Source organism: Sparus aurata, chromosome 14 (assembly GCF_900880675.1).
Source record: "Sparus aurata chromosome 14, fSpaAur1.1, whole genome shotgun sequence".
NCBI classification, from domain to species: domain Eukaryota; kingdom Metazoa; phylum Chordata; class Actinopteri; order Spariformes; family Sparidae; genus Sparus; species Sparus aurata.
In genome coordinates, this window is record NC_044200.1 from 3,182,222 (window position 1) to 3,204,025 (window position 21,804).

Genomic DNA, 21,804 nt, shown 5'->3' on the forward strand with positions numbered 1-21,804 from the left:
ACCCAATGAAAAACAGACTCAGTAGGTATCACACACATGGAAAATCTTGAAGTCAACACAATAGAAATATCTATAGATGAAGTAGAATCACTAAATTTGATATTACAGCCAATGAAAAGTATGAACGATTGGCGATGAATATCAAAACTCTTTCATACTAAAGTTTTTAGAAATTTAAATAATCCCTCTTTGACAAATCTACAGTCAGTATACTCTGGATCTGACAGAACTACAGTAATACTACACAGAACTACAATAATACTACACAGAACTACAATAATACTACACAGAACTACAGTGATACTACACAGATCTACACTAATACTACATACTACTACAATAGTAGCACATCACAGCACTATAGTAATACTACATAGAACTACATTAACACGACACAGAACTACAATTATACTACACGGAACTACAATAATTCTACACGGAACTACAATAAAACTACATAGAACTACAGTTATATTACACAGAACTACAGTAATCAGTGATGTGCACAAGAGGGGGGCAAATCGTGGCCCAAATGTTGAAAAACACGCGCTAAAGTGCCCTCCTGAGAGCCAAAACGCGCGCTAAAGTGCCCTCCTGAGAGCCAAAACGCGTGTTAAAGTGCCCTCCTGAGAGCCAAAAAAGCATGCCAAAGTGCCTTCTTGGTTGGCAAAACACACTAAACTGTCCCCTTGGCTGGTTAAAACATGATAAACTGCCCTCTTGGGAGCCAAAACACGCGCTAAAGTGCCCTCTTGGGAGCCAAAACGCGCGCTAAAGTGCCCTTCTTTTCGCCCCTGCCCTTCAAAAAGTCTGCGCACACCACTGACAGTAATACTAAATAGAAAGAAAGTGAAAACTACAGGAGAGATGAATTTTTGAAAAAATGACAGATTCATTCTGGTGAAAAAATTATTTCCTGTTATTAATTTGATTACTACAACAATTCAGAAACAACTATTTAAATAATGTTTAAAGGTTGCAGAGTTTCTTTAGGGTCTCTTGGATCTCTTCAGGACAAACAGGAGATGCTGAATTTAAAAGTATTTGTTTAAGTAATTTAATAGAAAGCTTTGCGAAAATAATGTCAATGACATGACAGAAAATGACAGAAAATCAGTGACATGAACTGGGAAAAGTTCTGAATATTGGAATTCTGGAATGACCTATATGTGAAGTTCATGGCACGGCTCAAACAGGATAAAACAATTGCTTGTCATTATCACACAGGTTTGTTGCCTAATTCAAGTCAGAATTGTTTAACCTTAATAGAAATGTGGAATAGAATATACAGAAGGGTATTCAAAGTTGAATTAATAGAATTAACTGGCCCTTTTTTGATTAACCTAAACCAAGGTAGAGTCCTGTGAAGTCTGTCCAAAAGTAGCAGTGTTTTGTTTTTGAGCTCTAATTGTCTCACTCAGTCATCACCTTGATGGCACATCTGTGTTCTTTGTTTTGCAGCCTTTGTAAGGGGACTGTCTGCTCTCTGCTGCCTGCTCCAATAAGCACTCATTAATCTTCCTTACAGCCTTCATTAAAACTGCCATTACTACGACCATGCCTGCTCTCCATGCTCCTATCTCCTCCCTAATGCCTATCTCCTCGACCTTTATCTCTGCCCAGCTTGCCTTTCATAATCTCTCGCCCTGAAGCTCACGTACATCCCTTCCCTTCTTGTCACTTCATCTCCAGGATCTCTCCTCTTAATTCCATTCCACCTCCTCTTTATAGCTTTTGTCTAGTGGCTCAAAAACTTTAAATCCATATCAGCTGGGTATTGAATTCAATTTGCACCTTCTGTCATGGCAGCTCTGTGCCATTTTTGAGATGGCAGTTAGAGTTCTTTCTCAGTTTGTGGTTGACTCAGACATAAAATCCCACTTTATGAAGGGATTATGTTTCTGCCCGCTCTATGTGAACCATTCGGCCCTTAAGTGTCTGCTGCTGATCCCCTCTGACCTTAATTTCTGTCTGCACAGAAATCCTAACCTTATGGAATCAAACCAGCCAGTTAGCTAGAGATCAAGAGTCAGTTATCTCCTTATCTTGAGATAAAACCAACAGGATTCCCTTAGAAATGCAAGGAATTTTCTTAAAATTTGGCACAAAAGTCCATAAATTCCTTATATTCAAGGATGACCTGGTTAGAATTCGGTGGTCATAGGTCACCTCACAAAACATGTTTGGTCATCATTCTACAACATGGTGAGTCTGACAAAATTCCATACCCATGTCTAACAGGATAAACTGATGAAGTTAAGTTATCCAAAAGGTCAAAAGTCGAATACACTGTGACATAATATTCTGCAAAAACATTATTCAGTGCCATAGCTCTGGAAAAGCAACTTGACTAGTTCATAGAGGCATACAACCATGACGCAGTAATCCCAGTTATAGTGCTGAGATGTAACTTGAGCGGTACATTAGAACATCTTGGTAGTGCTGTTTGTGTTGTCTCTTCAGCAGTTTTTTGTTATTTATTGGGCAGCATATGCTGATAATGATAGATCTGTGATAAGCTGTCAGATAAGATATCTGTGATATCAGTGAGCTCTAGCAAATATTGGTGTGATGACATGAGTCATGTCATGTCGTAATGTAATTTGTGCTTCGGAAATGTACGTTATGCTGAATTTATCACACAAGACAGTCTATCAAACCTTCATCGTTTTGTTTTTTTGCTGAAGCTTAGTTAATAATTTTTTTCTGTATGTGTATATGCCGTCCAAATCTCCAGTTATTTGCAATTAAGACTTGTGCATATAGGCTTTTATTTGAGAATTAATGGTATATTTATTTTCCTGGTAACATTACATTACTAATATAACACAGTTTTATGTCCTAACTGCGCCCGAGTGTCCAATACGCTGTGATGTTTGACACCCGTTGTCCACACTGAATCTGTTAAATATGCATTTTGTTGACGTAAACAAACCACATTCTGTAGCTATCAGCTGTACACTGAAGATCAGATTGGAGACTTAACCACTCAGGTAAAGATAGGTAACTTCTTAAGCTTGTACTTGTCAGACTGAAAACACACATTTTGTGCTGTGATATTGAGATGTTTCTCTACTAGAACTGACACAGCTTAGCCAGCAAGTAGAGCTGGTGTGTTTTCTTACCAGTAACCTTGAGCTCTCTGGTGATCTTCCTCCAGCCTGCTGCCACCTTTTGGTTTTTGGAGTAAAAGAAGATGGAATGAATCTACCATTCCTCATTCATGTCACACTTTCAATGCAAGTGACAGGATGAAGACAGTAACAGGGTGTTGGGCATAAAACGATGTGCCGCATTGCACTAAATTGCTTGCTGCCAGTTAGGGCACTCTGACACTCGCTTGTGCCACGTGCATGTGATGTCAAGGCTTGACATAACTCTTAAATAAATTGAACCTGGATAGACCATCTCATTCTTTTTCTGGTAGTTGAATGTGTTGCAAAAAAAAACAAAGGAAAATCACATGCCAGTGTCAGAGTAGAATGGCCTAGTTAATTAATATAAATTCCATTTTCTCATTATAAAATAACTCTGCAATGCCTTGAATATTACACTCTAAATATATGCAAAATTGAAAGAAAATTCAAATGTTGTTTTCTTTCTTAAAACAACCACATTACTTCAGCCAAAACCCCCAGGACACATACATACATAACTAGAAACCAATAAATACAAGGAAGCGGATAATGAAATAAAACTCTACAGCGAATTATGGTTAAATAAATGAAAGCTGTAGAGAAAATAAGTTGATGTAGAGAATGTGAAAAAGCAGTGACAGTATTGTGTTTGTTGTGCTCAGGTCAGCAGGTTCTGGGTCTGGTGGAGAACCAGAGCGACTGGTACCTTGGCAATCTGTGGAAGAACCATCGACCCTGGCCAGCTCTGGGCAGAGGCTTCAACACTGGTGAGTACAGGGAGACATCATGTTGGCATTTTAGCATGGTGAGGCTGTATTTAAAAACAGCGCCCCAGCTGCATACCAGACTTTCATTTTAGACTTTGATTCTGTATGTATATTGAAAAATAATATTGACTAAACTCATTTGCTTGTTTGTTTCTGTTCCCAAGCAAATTTTCCTTATGCAAATACAGTTAGAAAATACAGAGAGACACGATGCCAGTGAGGTATTAAAGTAAAGTCACAACATTCCCACATTGATCATGACTTACAGATGCAGCCAGGGCCAGTTCCTCATATGGGCAATATCGGCAGCAGCCCAAGGCAGCATTTGTGGAGGGGCAGCATTAGCACCTGCAAAGAGAAAAAAAGAGAGAGGCGACAGTCGCCCACAGTATCCGGCTCTGTAGCAGCCGCCTCTGGGCTTATCTCGTCATCTCTGCGGATCACCCCCGCTGCGGACCCATACCAGCTGCCTTAAATTTGTTTGCATTCATCTCATCCGGTTTTTGTATTGCTCATTTACACGTCAAGTCAATTATGTCATGTTGCCGTGTGGGGAGTGGGCGGCTGGGCGCCCACTGTTCTGCAAAGGTGCGTCTGATTGCTGCTGCGAAAGTCTCACATACAGATGTTGTGGAAGAAGGGGGAGGGAGAGGGGGCGAGGGACAAGTTCCCCTCTGGACCTCAGCACTCCCTACTGGGAGGGGTGAAGCAAGGGATTCATCTAATAGTGCAAAACTAATGCAACTAGTAGGCTAAAGTCAATCACATCACAAATTGCTTCTAAATAAAGCACATTTCAGTCATAATAAGATAGATACTATGAAAATGGAAGCTAAAAAAACTCTGATGAAACTGTAAAACAAGTTGGTGGGGAGAAATATGTTTCGCTACTATAAGAGGAGCTGCTTGGGAGATAACGGTAGGAAGGGTGATGACACACAGCAAGAGACCACTGGTATATTTGTTCCTAGCCTCATTTTCACATTTTTACCACAAATGTTTTAGGGATAATTCAATTAGCCAACACTACACCTGCCAGTCTATTGGCTGGGGAATGTTGACAGGATTATTGCACAAAAACATCCAAGAGTGCAGGAGCGATCTGAGCACAGGAGTTTCACAAGCACAGGGCAGCCTGAGTGTGAGGAGATTTCCGGCTGTAAATCACCTCTGTACTGTATCCTGTCTTCAAACTGCCCTCTGTCAATCTCGGAGGCTGTGTTTAGTCCCAATTTGCTGACCAGCTGTGTTCACTGGGAGACTGCTGAGCCTGATCAAGCTGAGCTCAGTTACTCATGGTGACTCCTCCCTGTCATCTAGAGTCGTGGTGTGGGCAGACCGTTTTGTCAGTTTTTTAAAGCCAGCAGAAAAACAGAGTAAGGAATGAGCAGTGGAAAGGCAGTTTCGCCCTTGCAAGAATCAAATGCATTCACAGAGTCATTGATGCAATATTCAGGCATTCACTAGGCTCATTTAAGATGTATGGAAAATATTTTCAAAAAGGTGTGGGGTATACTTTCAGAGAGCCTCAGAGCAGCTGATAGTAGAATTGATTGGATTCCATTAGACCTAGTTATTTTTTCCCCGAACCTATATTTTTCTCCCCTAACAAATCCAGCAGGTCTTTTCCTTCAGGAGACTTACATCTCTCTCTGAGTTGTTTGGAGCAGGAGGTTTCAGTTGGAGCAGTGTAAAAGTCACCTGGACAATTCTGTGTTGTAAAGGTTCAGTGTTCCTCTCTTAAAATGACTGAACATCAGATGTCAGGAATAGAAAGGCATGTGTTGCGTTTATACTGAAGGGCAATTTGACATAAAACCTCCAGTTCAGCTGCGGCTGGTGGGCTTTGTGGCGGTGGCCGTGGCAACAGATGGAGCGCAGCGGGGTGTGAAAGATTGTTTGTTTGTTCCTATCTGAAAAAGAAAATATTCACCCGTCGCTCCCTCTGACAATTGGCTGCTGGGTTTTATTTGCAGCACCCAGGAAGATTTATCTAATTAGCCAGGGAACTGAGAAGAAGTTGTTATTGTTTTTGATTTGATTTTTCATGGAGAAAGTAAGCAGAGAAAAGAAGCACACAGTCTTCTAAGAATGATTTGTGTTTCTAGGATTTTAATATGTCTTTCCATCCAGCGCTGGCCTTTCCTTACAGCTTAAAGTCTACAGCTTTATCTTAGAAAACACAAGGCTGGGATTCAGAACCTCATGATGGGACTTTATCACCTTGTCCAGGCAGCTAGATACAAATCTCCCTGTTTCTAAACCTACCATCTCTCTCTCTCTCTCTCTCTCTCTCTCTCTCTCTCTCTCTCTCTCTCTCTCTCTCTCTCTCTCTCTCTCTCTCTCTCTCTCTCTCTCTCTCTCTCTCTCTCTCACTGTGCGTGTGTGTGCGTTTCAGGAGTGATTTTGCTTCTCCTGGATCGACTACGGAAGCTAAGATGGGAACAAATGTGGAGGTTGACTGCAGAGAGGGAACTAATGAGCATGTTGTCCACCTCCCTGGCAGACCAGGTAACACACACACACACACACACACACACACACACACAGACACACCTTCCAACCTCAGACATGAAAGACATTTGCAGTTTCACACAGGCAAATCCAAATCCACTTTAGACAAGACAAGTAGTATCAGCTGTGGAAAGCCTTTGCTCTCTGTCACTGCTACCTGCAATGTTTTTGTTGGTACAGTACTCTAGTACAGTAGCATAACAAGGGTAGGGGGGTTTGGTTAGTTGGATGTGACATACACATCCTCTTTGTGACCAAGAGTCAAAAGTGATTTGTTTTTAGCCGTAAGTGATTTACCATACATAAATGCCAGAACTTATCAAACATAAGTGGCATGACATATGTAGGATGTTACATGAGTGATGTACACTTATATCGCCTACGTTTTGAGACTGAACTAGTTATTTTAACCAAAGGTATGATCCTTTACTAAACCTAACCAAGCACTTTATGTGCCTACACCTAACCAAACTGTGGCAGTTTAATGATAATAACAGCTCAAAAGTCATGATGAGTCGTAATGTGTGAACTGTTTGTCTGCATGCTTTATTCTAATCAGACACTGCATTTTACATATTATTGTTTGTTGGACTCCCCCGTTATGAAATGAGTTCTCTGCATTAGGCTATATAAATGAAATACAAAGGATTAGGAGCAGGGTGCAGCCAGTGTGCAGCCCCGGGGACTGACCCAGCTCTAAGCTTCTCTGACAAGTCTCTATTTTGATAGCAGGACTTATCACACAACTTTTGACTACGAGTTGAGAGAGGTAGAAAACAGGTCTCATCTGCTACTTGACTTATGCTGTTTACAAGATTCTGTATTTAAATGTCAGTCAGCTCAATTTATTTCACACCCTAAGACTGGTCATTGCAGTCTTTTGAGCAGACAGACCAATAAACCAAGCTTGATTCTAAAGGCAGGTTTTGTTTGGGATGGCCATATTTTTGACAGTAAAAAGTAAAGTATGTGCGCCGTTTACAAAGTCACATCTTTTACTAACCTGTAATGAAGCATTTGACACAGACAGACTTGTACAACCTGAGTGGGTGACCTTTAAATGAAGATGTGTTTGAACCTCACCCCATCCTTGCTTGTATAGAACTGAGTCTTTCTAGGATGCCCAGTTCATACCCAATCATGATGCTGTCGCCTGTTACCAACGAGCTTGTTTGCCTATGGAATGTTCCAAACAGGTGTTTTTGGAGCGTTCCACAACTTTCCCAGTCTCTTGTTTCCCTGTTCCAACTTGTGTTTTCAGTTCAGTATTTCTCAAAAAGGATTACCAAATGATCACATTGTGTTATATTGAGGTTTTACACAGGGACACAACTTTTTTGGAATCACATCAAAGTGAAACTTAGAAAAAGATCGTTTTTTTTGGAAATAAATAATGATTAAGGTATGATTATAGTTCAGTGGCAGAGGCAAAATCAGCTATAGAGGGGACAATTACATGAGCAATTTCTGAAGGGGACACCACATCTAGTGCTGAAGGAAAAATGAACACTGTGTGACCCTGCCGCCTCAGAAAAACTACATTGCTCCTGCAGACACAGCTAGTTGTGTTGACAGTGATAAACACGAGGGGCAAACCATCATTTTCCTAGAATGGGAGGTCGTGCCTTGCGCCAATGTGATTTGACAAACAAGTAATTATTGTATGCGTGACCCCTATCACTCACTAAGTGATTAATATCCTCTGGCTGTGGCTAGCTAGCCATCAATTATTCCTAAATGATTTTTTCCTAACTCTAATTGTTCTAGAATTCAACGTGTTGTATAATCAAACAGTAACTTATTTGAATTTAACAACATTTTCAGTGATAAAATAACTTACATTTACGACGCTCTTTTATGAATCCTGTCTTAATAATCATTGATATCTCTGAGGGAATCTGTCAACTCACAGTGCCCCTCGCACACAGCTAGGCCAGCCTCTAGGTTGAAGAAAACAGTCGGTTCTATTGATACAATAAGGAAAATAAAATCCTATGCATAGGTTTGCTGTCAGATATGGCACCTTTTTATGTATCCTGAAGGTCAAAAATAGGTGTTATCTTAAGCCATGCAGTGTTCTGTATCTGCCATTGTCAGGGCAGACACTTAGACCTTGGCGAAGGGTCTTTCCATTATCTTGGAGCTATTCAGAGCTCATCTAGATGAGAGGTGCGTTTATGAGATTTTAATTAAACCTTCATTAAGTAAAGTCCCGCAAGGTATGCAGTTTGGAAAAAGAATGGAGCTTTGGAAATCGTTTGAACATTCCATCTGCCCTCTGCTGTATGAGCTCCAATCGACTGTCAGCCCTCTTTATCGCAGCATTCATTATGTGGCTATAGAGTTTTTATGTGGCCCATTAGGAAACCCGAGTCTGTCACTGAGACTCTTGTCTTGTGAACCCACAACCATCTCAAAGTCAAGATAGTCTCTCAGACCAGAGTCAATTTCCTCAATGCAATTTGATAGTGTTCAGCTCTACGTGTGTGACTACACTTTTATCACGAATTAACAAGTACATCTGGAGAAATACAAAAACACTAACAGGACAGAAGACTCAGGAGCACCTGAAGAGAGTGGAACAGTAATTCTTCCCACCTCTGTTGCTAGTAGTGATGATGAAATTATTCATATTTTAATGGCTTCTTCAACTTCATAATACAATTTCCGACTGTGAAGGCAAATCTGTTCAAATCCATAAAAAAAAAATTATAAATTGAATTCTAGTAAAAATCCCATAGTTCATAAAGCTAACAAACGTGTCAGGCATTTTGGGAAATGTGTCTAACTGCAGACAAGTAGGATATTGCCATGATGTCACTATATAGCGTTAATGATTTCAACAACCTTAATCCTACTTACAGAGAAAAGCAAAAGGAAAAGTGAATGTTGTTATACAAAAGATATCGAATTAAGGCCTGTTAAATTATTAACATGTCTTAAAATTGAGAAAATGTTTTCAATAATGCATCATTATATGTATAAGATGTAATGTAGTGAAACTACAAAAGTGCATCTAATTTTATTGGTTTCTCTACTTAAACTTTCAGTAGGTGATGGTTAGCCCATCCCATTCTGTTCTTATAATGCCTCAACGAGATTGCGCATTACTGCGACAACCCCCCTCTGCAGATTCATTCTCCACAACATGAGGAGGATACATCAATCTTTCAAACTAGGCACCACAGGTTCTGGTGCATCTTGCACCTAGACTGTAGCAGGTGTGCCTGCATTTGCTATCTGACCTCTGCAGGTGACCCAGAATGCAACATCCTTGCTGGTCTTCCACCTACTCAGTTTCTCCCACATTACTCTGCTCTTCCTCGAGACCATGCTTCTTGTTCACCATATAGTGATTGGTTCAGAACATGGTCAACCTATCCACCCACTATGCTCTTCTACCACCAATTGGTGGAACGAGCACATATTGACATAATTATCCCCTGTTCAGACTAATGTAATGTACTTTATGGGTTGAAGGTGGACAGCAATGTCTTAACTTGTCTGATTTTTGTTTGGAACTGAAACAAGTCACCCTGGTAGGATCGTCTCAGCACAATTTTAGGGGTACCAATTCCCAGCACGCCAATTAATCCAGCACGCCAACGTGAAGGCCATTCCAATTCTTTTATTTCTGCTCTGAGGAGCTTGGAGTGAAGAGAGAGGAGGGAGCTCTGAGGAGACAGAAGGCAACAGACCACTTCTCACTGAAGTCTGTTACTGGACCGTCACCTTAATGTACTGGAAATCACTTTGTTTAAATGGATGCTGCAGCTGATCCGACTGATCCGGTACCACAACAGATTTCAGTTTCATACCATCTAACATTCTAATCTTAACCTGGATTATGAAATATTCAGTGTACAAAAAGAATACCAAGAAATAGAAACATAAACAATTATTACATTACATGTTGCTTCCAGTAGAAATTGTTAATGTGGATTCAGTGTCAAGTACATTGTCACGCTGTGGGTCAACTGATCTGTTTGGAAGGGAGAAACTTGGAGAGGCGGTGGTAACAGCGTGCCCTTATTTCATGTATGCATTTCATCGATAGTTGCTACAAAGCTGTTAAAGCTGTTGAAGGCTGATCCAGCTGTAATCCAGCTGTGCCACCGTCACAGACATGGCGACGTCTGTTACTCCAGATGACATTTCGGAGGAAAGGACTTCTCATTTCTATACAACACGTGTTTCTTCCGTTCATCATTCATCTGTCCCCACATCTTTTTCCTGCATCTCTCTTTGCATCTTCAGTTGGAGAGAATATCCACTGTCGCTCGCCTGGTTTCTCCCAGTTGTGTTTGCATCAGTGAAGACAGACACTCCCGTCTCCTACACATGTCATTCTCTAAAACAGCTAAAAGTCTTACGACATGCATTGCCGTTGCACCAGCAGATGGAGGGAGGATCCTTCAAATTTTGCCCCACTTTTGGGTTTTTTCTTTCGCTTTTATTACTAAAATAGTTATTAGCTATGATAGAAATACATTCATCAGCATTGGAGAGGAAAGTGCAGGTTTTAGATTAAGAGCAGCAGATTTAAGACGATCAGCTCCCAACTTTCAACCATTTCAACCAAAAGACACATTTAAGTATGAAAGACATTTTTGAGATATATTATGTGGTTATACAGCTGTGTGAGGTCCTTGGATAAACAGGTGGCAGGGTCAGATAAGGCTGTGGTGCTGTCCTTTAGATGATGAAACATAAGGCAAAGCATAAGGCTGATTGTGTGTGTGTGTGTGTGTGTGTGTGTGTGTGTGTGTGTGTGTGTGTGTGTGTGTGTGTGTGTGTGTGTGTGTGTGTGTGTACACAGGACATCTTCAATGCTGTGATCAAACAGAACCCGTTCCTGGTTCACCAGCTGCCCTGTTTCTGGAACGTCCAGCTGTCTGACCACACCCGCTCTGAGAAGTGCTACAAAGACGTATCGGACCTCAAGGTGAGGCCCTGCTGTGCTCACACTCGCGTCACAGTTACTTCAGACACACAAGACGTGACCTGCATTAATCAAGAGTCTCAGGTCAACTCCACACTGGACGTGAAAGATGTTTGATTTTACTTCAGCATCACGGATTGTTAACCTTGAAACAGCATTGTCTTTTCTGGGTTGAAGGAGATGTGCAGCGCTGTCTAAGCCTATGGCATATGTGTAGACATACACAATGTAGAACTTCAGCAGATATTGTTGGGTAGGCTTTGTGTTCATTTATCATTTAACATAAATTTCATCTGTTTTCCAACGAGGATTTGATTGGTTTGGTCTTTTTACACCTCAAAGCTCCAAGACCAATAATGTGTGATAATGCCTGTAGGTGTTTTTTAATGGCTTCAGCAGTGTCTCATTTAATAGTGTAGCTCCAAGCATGCATTAGGATGCCTTTCAAATGAGTTGATATGAAAATATTGCCAGCAAAGTGGTTATGTATGGATGATCCCTGATGCTGTGGTCAAATAAGTAGACATGTCAGACAGTTAGAGCAACCAACAGCCAAATGTAATAAATTATTGTTGTAGACACATTCACTTTAATGCAGAAAACAAATGATACTAGAGGACAGTAAACACAGGACATAGCACCAGATGTCTGTCAGTCAGTGGGAAGCTTATTATAAGAAGCAGAGCAGCAGTTCTTTTTCTTGAGTTTGTTTCAGCTCTCTTCAAGCTGAACCTGTGGTGGAGTGGCCTGTCACACACTTCCTCCAACCAATTCTAAATGAAAGCAGACACAAACCATTTCTGCTATTGAGGGCTGCCTTTAAACACACAATCATTTTAGATATAAGAGTAGTCAGTAATTTTATTAAGAATATATTTGCGCTCTGTCTTCTCATGAAAACTGCAGTTCAAACATTTGTAAGGTTTCAAAACTGAGTCTATACAGTAATGGCTGCCGTTATACTGAAGTACTGAAAGAAGTTACAGTAGCAGCTGAGGCGTAAGTAGTCTGCGGTCAATGTAAGCACATGCAGCAGGTAATGGTATAATATGTAAGATTTCTGCATTTAAGTATCTTAAAACGCTGAGACCTTTGTTGAGTTGTGTACAGTACAAACCTCACCCAATCCTTTTCCAACAACGTTCAAAGCCAGAGAAATGCACAAGTTCACTAAAGGTAATGTGTTTCATCTGGTTGCCTGTCACTCTAACTTCTGAGAGTCAGACAGTCTTCATGTCTGCCTCATAATGTCAGATTTTCATCAGCAGTGGTGGTTGTTTAATTATGTGTACCAACAAAGCAAATTTTCACCTTGCATTGCTTGCACGAGTTTGACCGTGGGATCATTTTTGTTTATTTGTATTACTCACGCAAATGTTTATTCACCTCAAAATGCATTAGCTATCAGGTAGCAAGCAGCAGCACACACTGAGGGTGTATGTGGTTGTATTCCAAACACATACTAATGTACTAGTCATACTAAGTATGACGTCAGAGTGAGTATGTTGTGTGTTTCAGCTGCACAGTATGTACATTTTGTGTAAGCGAGTAATACCAGGATGTGTACTACACTGTGCGTGCGTTGAGATCTTACTGCACATACTCAGCACCACACTGAGGTTTTATCTACAATTTTTGTATTTATTTTGTTTTACAAACAAGTCAATGGTGAATTGAAAAATGCCCCGATGTTTCCGGAGTTGAGTAGCTCCACAAGCGTCTGCAGGATGCGTAGCCAGCCAGCTAACCTCCTTGTCCTCCTCTCCCTCCTCCTCCTCTCCCTCCTCCTCCTCCCTCCTCCTCCTCCTTCCCCCCTTTCTCTTCTTCCTCCTGCTAACTTTGCTCTGTCTATCTTTGATGGTAATAGTTATTTCACCTTGATACTTAAATCAAACAGCCTGTAACATATCTGTTGTGTCTTTGATATCTAGTTTGCCTTGAGATAATAGTGGTAAATATGAGGCTGCTTTGAGTGGCAGACAAAATAGTGATTTATATTTGTGATAAAGAATGTTAATTCAATGGACGCCGGCACAAGGATGTATGGAACAGAAGGTAATGTGATCAGTTTAGCTGTGTGATGCAGAGAGCACATACATTTCCCTTTTGACAGCATTCAGCATCACAGAACATATACACCAGACAATGGAAGTCACCTCCACAGATCATTACTGCAGTCAGGTTGATAAATGGAACACAGGACGGCTTTTTAATCCAAGAAGCCCTGCTCTCTGCAGGTCAAGGCAGAATCTGATGTAACTCCAGGTGTTTATTCCTCCAGAAGGTCTGGCTCTGCACCTGATTCTCTCCTCCAGAGCAGCTGGGCTGCAGTTTAAATTTGAGAGCGTTTGCATGGGCATGCGCTATGGAGCCAGAACGGTGACTTTAAAATTTGGCATCCAAAAAAAAAATTGGCATTGAAAACAAAACCAGTACTGAAAAAAGAAACATTGTCATTGAAACATTTGTATTGAAAACAGTTGTATTGGCATTGAAACGAGTATTGGCACTGAAAAAAGAAAGTAATTCAAATAATTCAAATCCGAAAATCTTATCATTTTATTTATTGGGATTTTTTTGTATTTTTCAATGACAATCTTCAGATTTTTTCTTCATGTCACTTTTTTTTCAGTGACAGATTTTTTTTTACAATGTCAGTTTTTTTTTCAGTGTCACTGATTTTCAGTTTCAACTTTCTGTCACTGTTTTGGCGTCGAGAGGGAGGGGCCTGAGGGGAGGGGCAAGTAGAGCGTGGTTTGCATATCATTTGAGAAGGTAATGGCAGCAGCCTGCGGGAAGGTGGGGCTGGACGGTCCAGCCACAATACACCATGTTAGGGCCCGTGTGCCGGCCGTCTCTGGGCAACACAGAGTCCAACTACCTCGCAGACTTTTCTTCAAGCTCTCTCCTGATGTGTCCAAGTCTCTGTGTATCTGGTTCTGTCCCGGGGCTCCCGAGCTCCGGTCTCTATATGCGTATGGAGTGTGGTGGTAGTACCGGGGCGCCGAGCAAGGAGCATTAGCCACAGTTAGCACAACAGTAGAACAGCCTGTTGCTCCGAGCCGGGGCTGCAGCGCGGACAGCAGCGCTCTGGTCTGCTCCCCGAGCTCTGTGCCACCGCACCGCTACCGGAGACCGGAGCTCCCCTATAAACTAAGTTCATGTGAATAATATCACTATTCCTACAATGACTCCTTTGAGTCGAAGCGAATAAACTCAACAAGTCAGTGTGCGAGGAAAGTCAGCTGTGATTGTGCTACTGTGGTTCATAGTAAAGTACAACAGACAGCTGTAATCAAGTAACAGACACATATTTTCATAACTGACTGACTTTTCTCCAAGCACTCTCTTTTATTGTGCGGTGGTACAGAGCTCGGGGAGCAGACGGAGCGCTGCTGTCGGCGCTGCAGCCCCGGCTCGAAGCGACACAGCTGGGGCTAATGCTCGTTAGCTCCGTACTACTACCGCACTCCATACGCATATAGATACCGGAGCTCGGGAGCTCCGGTCTCCGGTAGCGGTGCGGTGGCACAGAGCTCGATGGCAGACCAGAGCGCTGCTGTCGGCGCTGCAGCCCCGGCTCGGAGCAACAGGCTGTTCTACTGTTGTGCTAACTGTGGCTAATGCTCCTTGCTCGGCGCCCCGGTACTACCACCACACTCCATACGCATATAGAGACCGGAGCTCGGGAGCCCCGGGACAGAACCAGATACACAGAGACTTGGACACATCAGGAGAGAGCTTGAAGAAAAGTCTGCAAGGTAGTTGGACTCTGTGCCCAGAGACGGCCGGCACACGGGCCCTAACATGGTGTCTTATGGCTGGACCGTCCAGCCCCGCCTTCCCGCAGGCTGCTGCCATTACCTTCTTAAATGATATGCAAACCACGCTCTACTTGCCCTTCCCCTCAGGCCCCTCCCTCTCGACACCAAATAAGTGATAGAAAGTTGAAACTGAAAATCAGTGACACTGAAAAAAAACTGACATTGTAAAAAAAAAATCTGTCACTGAAAAAAAAGTGACATGAAGAAAAAATCTGAAGATTGCCATTGAAAAATACAAAAAATTCCAAATAAAATAAAATGATAAGATTTTCGGATTTGAATTATTTGAATTACTTTTTTTTTTTCAGTGCCAATACTTGTTTCAATGCCAATACAACTGTTTTCAATACAAATGTTTCAATGACAATGTTTCTTTTTTCAGTACTGGTTTTGTTTTCAATGCCAATTTTTTTTTTTGGATGCCAAATTTTAAAGTCACCGTTCTGGCTCCATAGCATGCGCCCTTTAAGAGACGAATATTTTGAAATTGAACACAGATTTAAATTCCAAAAACTAAATAATGTAGACATAAACAAAGTGATCGTGCGTCAGTGAGGTAAGCATACTATAACTGATCTCTTATTTCTTACTGCAGGTGGTTGTAGAGATATTTTAAGAGGACATCTGTAAGTGTAAAAGAAAGTGTGAGGTGCTTGATAAATACAACTTCTGACTAGATAATGTTTTAAATGCTTTCCTCTCATGCGGAAAAGACTTTTGGCTAGAATGATGTAGTTAATGATTTAGTGGAATGCAACGGTGTACTAGTCTGTGCATTACAAAATGTTTCATCAATGACAAAAACAACAGTACACTGCTAACTTATTTTAACTCTTCTCCTCTCAGGTGATCCACTGGAATTCTCCAAAGAAGCTGCGAGTGAAGAACAAGCATGTGGAGTTTTTTCGGAATCTCTATCTAACCTTTCTGGAGTACGATGGCAACCTGCTGCGGCGAGAACTGTTTGGCTGCCCCAGCGAGGCCGACCACAACAGTGAGAACGTAGGTTGAACTGCCTTTGTATTTCTGGTTGTGCCTTCTGAGTGCTTCAGATATGAAGGGGCATGGAAAAGTAGTGTTTAGTCGACTGCAGCAGGCAAGGTATAAAAGATTTTTGACTTTGGTTTGAAATTTTACCGGCCAAAATATGTTTTGACCGGCCACAGAAGTGTTAACCTTAACACAACAGATTTCCTGTAGTAAACACTGAACAGCATAAACATACTTGTTAATTGCCCACTGATTTTTAGTAGGTAACTATCTAAACTACTACTTCGTCCTCTACTACTCATAGGTGTGATTGGCAAAGGACAAAAAAGCAGGAAAATATACAGCTCCACTATGTATCTCTTTACATGTGGTTTGTCTCGTTGTTGGCTTCAGCAAAGACAGAATTAGTTCGCCCCACACGTCCAAAATTCTTAGAACACAGTGTTTCCCCTGGGTTGTTTTGTGGCAGCGGTGCTGAGTCAGTAACCATTTATTTATTTATATATATATATTATATATATAGATATTATATATATATCTATAATATATATGTATATGTTATATATATATATATTATAATATATGTATATGTATATGTATATGTTATATATTATCTATTCTATTCTCTATCTATTCTCTCTCTAATATATCTCTCTCTTCTCTGTCTTGTCTCTCTCTCTCTCTCTCTCTCTATCTCTATGTGTGTATCTTATTCTCTCTTCTGTGTGTATTATCTCTCTCTCTATCCTATCTCTACCCATATCTTTCCCCACATCTATATCTCTATCTCTATTCTATCTCCCCTCACTCTATTATATATATATATATATATCTCTACATAATTTTCAGAGTTTCAAATCTAAGACATGAGACAAAATAGTGTAAAAGTTAACATTGCTGCTTGAAAATATGTTAACCTCTTGAGCATTAGAGAACTTTTTTACCCTCATTTCTTTATTGTTATATATTTTCTATGGAAACAGAATCTGTTTCAGAAGTCAGTGGGCCATATGACATGGGTTTTGAGAAAAAAACATAATTTCTGCATATTAATATTCATATATAATAGAGGAAGCACTGAAGTACAATAAAAAGAGCTGTGTCTTATTCGTTTAGTTTACTAATACAATCTGTTGCTGGTTTGGAGTCACTGGGTCACATGACATGGAAGCTATCGAAAAAACTACAATTATTTTGTATTAATATATTTATGCTAAGTGATTTAATGACGGTCCCTAAATCAGTCTCCAGTGATTCAGTGCGAGGCTCTGGGAGGTGAGCTGACCGTCCTCCTGCTGCTAACACTGGGTGAACCTCAGTAAAGTCGCGGCTGGACCCGAGTGAATATCCGCCGAATATCAAACCTGAAACTAACTTCACCCCGGTTCGATAAGTCACCTGTTGCAGCCTTTGAATAGGATGACGAGGATTTCAGTCTCTCAACTTAAACGGTGACTTGTAGAAATTATACAAATAGCAGTAATGACAATAATAATCAATTTCAAGAGAACTTAGGGTGTAGTGCCTTCAGTGTGTGCAACTTAAATTCGCCTCCCGTGATATTAAACCTACAAATATGTCTTCTCTTTTTTTGCGGCAGCGGCGCTGTGAATCCCGCAGCAGAATGCATATAGGAGAAACACTGACACATCAGATAACCTTCTGCAGCGATTGCAGGCTCTTTGGTGGAGCGCTGCTTTGAATGAAGTTCCGGCGTGACAAATGAATGGATTTTCGGAGTGACATGAAGACATGAATCAGAGGCACAAAATACGTTGACAGCAGTGGCCGGTCATTATTGCGCAACTTGATACATTTTCAAATGTTGAATGACGGTGGACAGCGAGGGACAAATTTGAAATGCCATCAGTAGATCTGCTGTAGCTGTAAACTGTGTCTGTTTTACTGTTTGGCATTTATGTTGAAAGTTATATAGCAAAGTCGGCAAATTCAGCAGCCTGCCTATGGCGTGTGACAAATTTATTTTACTTGCCAAAACATATTTTTACATGCATTTGGCGAGTGGCGGGTGCCAATTTTAAACCCTGGCAGCAGGTCAGAAGTCCTTTTACTCTGTTTTCATACCTTCCTGTTGGCTGGAATTGAATGAATTTGACAATGTTCAGGTTGTGCAGTTAAAGCAGCACTGTTTTTGCCCGGGAAAGATACACACGTTTTTAACCTTTTGTCTTGATCAAAACCAGGACAGCAGCAGCTCCTGGAGCAAAGTGTCATTGTATAGTGACAAAGTAAGCTTTATAGCCATTGTCATGTGTCGATGTTGAACAGAGAAGGACCCGAGCTGTCTTACTGGAAATGAGCTGGTTTATTAACTGACATAGCCTCTGTTACAACTTTAAACCACTGTCCTTTATGGTCTTCAGCACTGCATCGAGACGGCTTTCATGCTCTTTCCTTGTTGCTCCGTAGACAAGTATGACATCCATGACCACGACAACTCCAACATGATCCTTTAACAGTGTTGACATCTGTCTTTGGAAGATTTCTGGAGCCGACGTGATACCAAATGGCAGCCGTCGGAAGCAGAATCTCCCCATCGGTGTTATAAAGGTCGTCAGCTTTTGGCTGGCAGCATCCAAGGGGATCTGCCAAAATCCACAGGAAGCGTCGAGGGTAGAGAACACTTTAGCTCCAGCCAGCTTAGGAGCAATATCCTCCAATGTTGGTAGGATGTACCTCTCACGCTTAACCGCCTTATTCAAGCGTTTTAAATCGACACACACACGCACTTGCTCTTTATTCTTCTTCTCAACTGGAACCATCGGGGCGCACCAGGGCCAGCATGCGTCTGAGTTCAGACTCAACCATAGGCAGGAGTGGGAACAGGATGCGACGTGGCGTGGTCAGCGAGTAGGGCTCACAGTCAGCTTTTAGTTCAATTTTTACAGGGTCACACTTGAGCAGACCAATATCCCCAAACACATCACTTAACATTACAGTGTCCATGCCGTCAACTCTCATGACCAGTCTCATGCTTGTGGCAACACTCTGTCCCAGGAGGTTGTGAGAGTATGGCCCTTTAATTACAGTTACCCAGAATCTGTATTTCTTCCCCTTGTACTCACTTGTTGCCAGGAACTTGCCAATACTCTTAACTTCGCCGCCGGGGCTAGTGATGGGTCCTTTCCTTGAGGTGACCAACTGTGAGTGCTGTGGCAGCCTCCTGAATGCAGCCTGTGACATTACAGAAATGTCTGCCCCAGTGTCTATTTTAAATTTCACTGTGCTGCCATTGACAGGTAAGTCCACAAGCCACTCGTTTTCTGAATCGGGTTGATCCATTATGTCTGATACAGTTTCAGTAACTTCTCCAAGGAAAAACGTCTCATCTGGATCAGTGGTGCTGCTTGGCGTTACAGCTATCTCTTTCAGCATCCTCGTCTGACAAGCTGCCTCAAAATGTCCGATTTTATTGCACCTTCTGCACTTTCTATTCTTGGCTGGGCAGAGATGCATTTTATCATGATGTCTGTTGCAGCGGGAACAGGTAGGATGATGTTTTGACTCACTGTGTTACTGCTTTTTCTGCCATTGTCCATCTTTGCTGCTCCTTTTCCCATGGAACTGCCGCGGTCCCTGTCTCATGGCGTCCACTGCACACTCTGAGCGCAGGCTCACACTCTGTTGCTTTATTTGTTCGCTCTGGCACGCTATTTGAACGGCTCTTTCAAGGGAGAGTTCTGGCTCGAGCTGTAACTTCTGTGATACTTCGTTGTCAGATATGCCAATGACAATTCTGTCTCTGATTTGCTCCTCTTTGGTCTGTCCAAACTCACAGTACTGTGCCAGTTCATATAAGCTTTTGCGCTCTCTTGTGAAAACATGCTCTTTCATGGATCACATTTCTCTTGGGCACAAAATGGTCGGAGAATTTGGCTATCACCGTGTCGTAGTCCAACTCCGGTCTGCCTCTCTCCTCTCCGCCGTCCTCGCCGTCCTCGCCGTCATCGTACACAAAGGAATCATAAAACGCCTCCGCCTCTCTCCCCATGATGTAGAGAAGCGTGTTTACTTGAACTTCCCCGCTGTCTCTGTCCATCTTCGACGCCACCCGAAAGTGGTTGAAGCGTCGGCGCCACATTGGCCATTCCGCCGGGTGAGTGCAGTCAAAAGATTCCGGAGGTCCGAGCTTCGCCATGCCTTACTTTGTGAGCATGAAGTCAGCCACTTCTGTCACCATGTCATGTGTTGATGTTGAGCAGAGAAGGACCCGAGCTGTCTTACTGGAAATTAGCTGGTTTATTAACTGACATAGCCTCTGTTACAACTAGCAGAGCTTAACATTAGCACATGCGTCGCTGTGCTCCCGCGTACGCCTATTGATGACGTCACCTGACGCGACTACGGCAGCCTGTAGTTACTATCACAACAGCCATAAAGCTGCAGTCTGGAGTTTTGAGAAAAATGGACTTGGCCAGAAAATTTTAATGAGCACAGCTCCCCGGTCAGGAAGCCATATAACCAAGATGGCGCATTCAAAATAACAACAACAACAACAACATAAGCCTGATTGTTCTATTTCTGATCAATACAACTAAATTACAATGATCACTGCATCTCATGCAGATCACTGTAGATATCCTGAGTAACAAACAATGATTCTCACATTGCCATAGATGGAGTTACCAGCTAACCATTACCCAGTGCAACATTTTTGCCATGCTGCCTCTCTGAAGCATGTCACATGAAAGACACTTTTGCTAGTGGCCATAAAGACAAAGCTAAACACCGGAGTTAGCATACAAGCTAACAAGCTAGATTTATCAACAAGCTCGTAGTTCGACTGCAACATCCTACAGCAATATGTGCTATTGCGAGTGTTACCAACCCTCTGCACCAAATATCAAGCTTCCACATCATTATTTCAACGGACGGTGTCGTTTTAATGGAGACACACGGAGGGGAGGGGCTTTGTGTGTGAGACACGTGAGTGACAGAGAGACCCAGGGAGAGCAGGGAAAAGATATGCAGCCGAACGATGACGCTGCGTTTTTAAGTAGAGCTAAAAAAACTAAAACAATGTGTGGCGGTCGGTCTTCATTCTGTGTCTCACCACCACAAATTAATAGAATTATGTGTGGTAAACACTGCAATTTCAGAAAATATAACAAAAAGATAGTTACAGACTACAACTTTATGGAAACAAAAAGAAACATTATATTGAATTACAAATCAGTACAATTTCTGTGTACCAAAATTAGCTTTACATGAGTTTGGCTGCTGGTAGTATGGCAAATGTTCACAGCCTCATGAATCTCTCCAGCCTACTGCTACTGTCTAGAGCTTAACTACTGTATTTACACCAGCCCATAAATACAAAATAAAGATTGAATCTGTGATGCTTCCAATCCACCCAGTTTATCAAATTAAAGATTGTGGTGTGTGTGAGTAGTTTGTCCATTCAGATGTAGAAGGTGTCCTGAGGAGAGAACTTTCAATCAGTTCTAGTACAGCCTACTTGAAATGGCATTTGTTCCAAACTTGTGCCAATCCAGTCTAGCCATATCACCCTTGATGTATTAAATATCAAATTGATCCTGTATGTATTGCTGATTGGTATACAGTGTATTATAGAACTGTTCCATTCTCTTTATGGCAGGGCACATAAG

The 21,804-nt window shown here is 41.7% G+C and overlaps 1 protein-coding gene across 3 annotated transcripts in view; it reads left to right on the forward strand.

Annotated features, from left to right (window-relative positions):
* Window positions 1–21,804, forward strand: part of large1 (LARGE xylosyl- and glucuronyltransferase 1) — a 140,490-nt gene that overhangs the window by 93,486 nt on the left and 25,200 nt on the right. For all 3 annotated transcript variants that reach the window (XM_030440154.1, XM_030440152.1, XM_030440153.1), the window contains exons 7-10: window positions 3,800–3,904; window positions 6,303–6,415; window positions 11,238–11,363; window positions 16,031–16,186. In XM_030440154.1, the coding sequence (XP_030296014.1) occupies window positions 3,800–3,904; window positions 6,303–6,415; window positions 11,238–11,363; window positions 16,031–16,186 (500 nt within the window). The remainder of the gene's footprint in view (window positions 1–3,799; window positions 3,905–6,302; window positions 6,416–11,237; window positions 11,364–16,030; window positions 16,187–21,804) is intronic.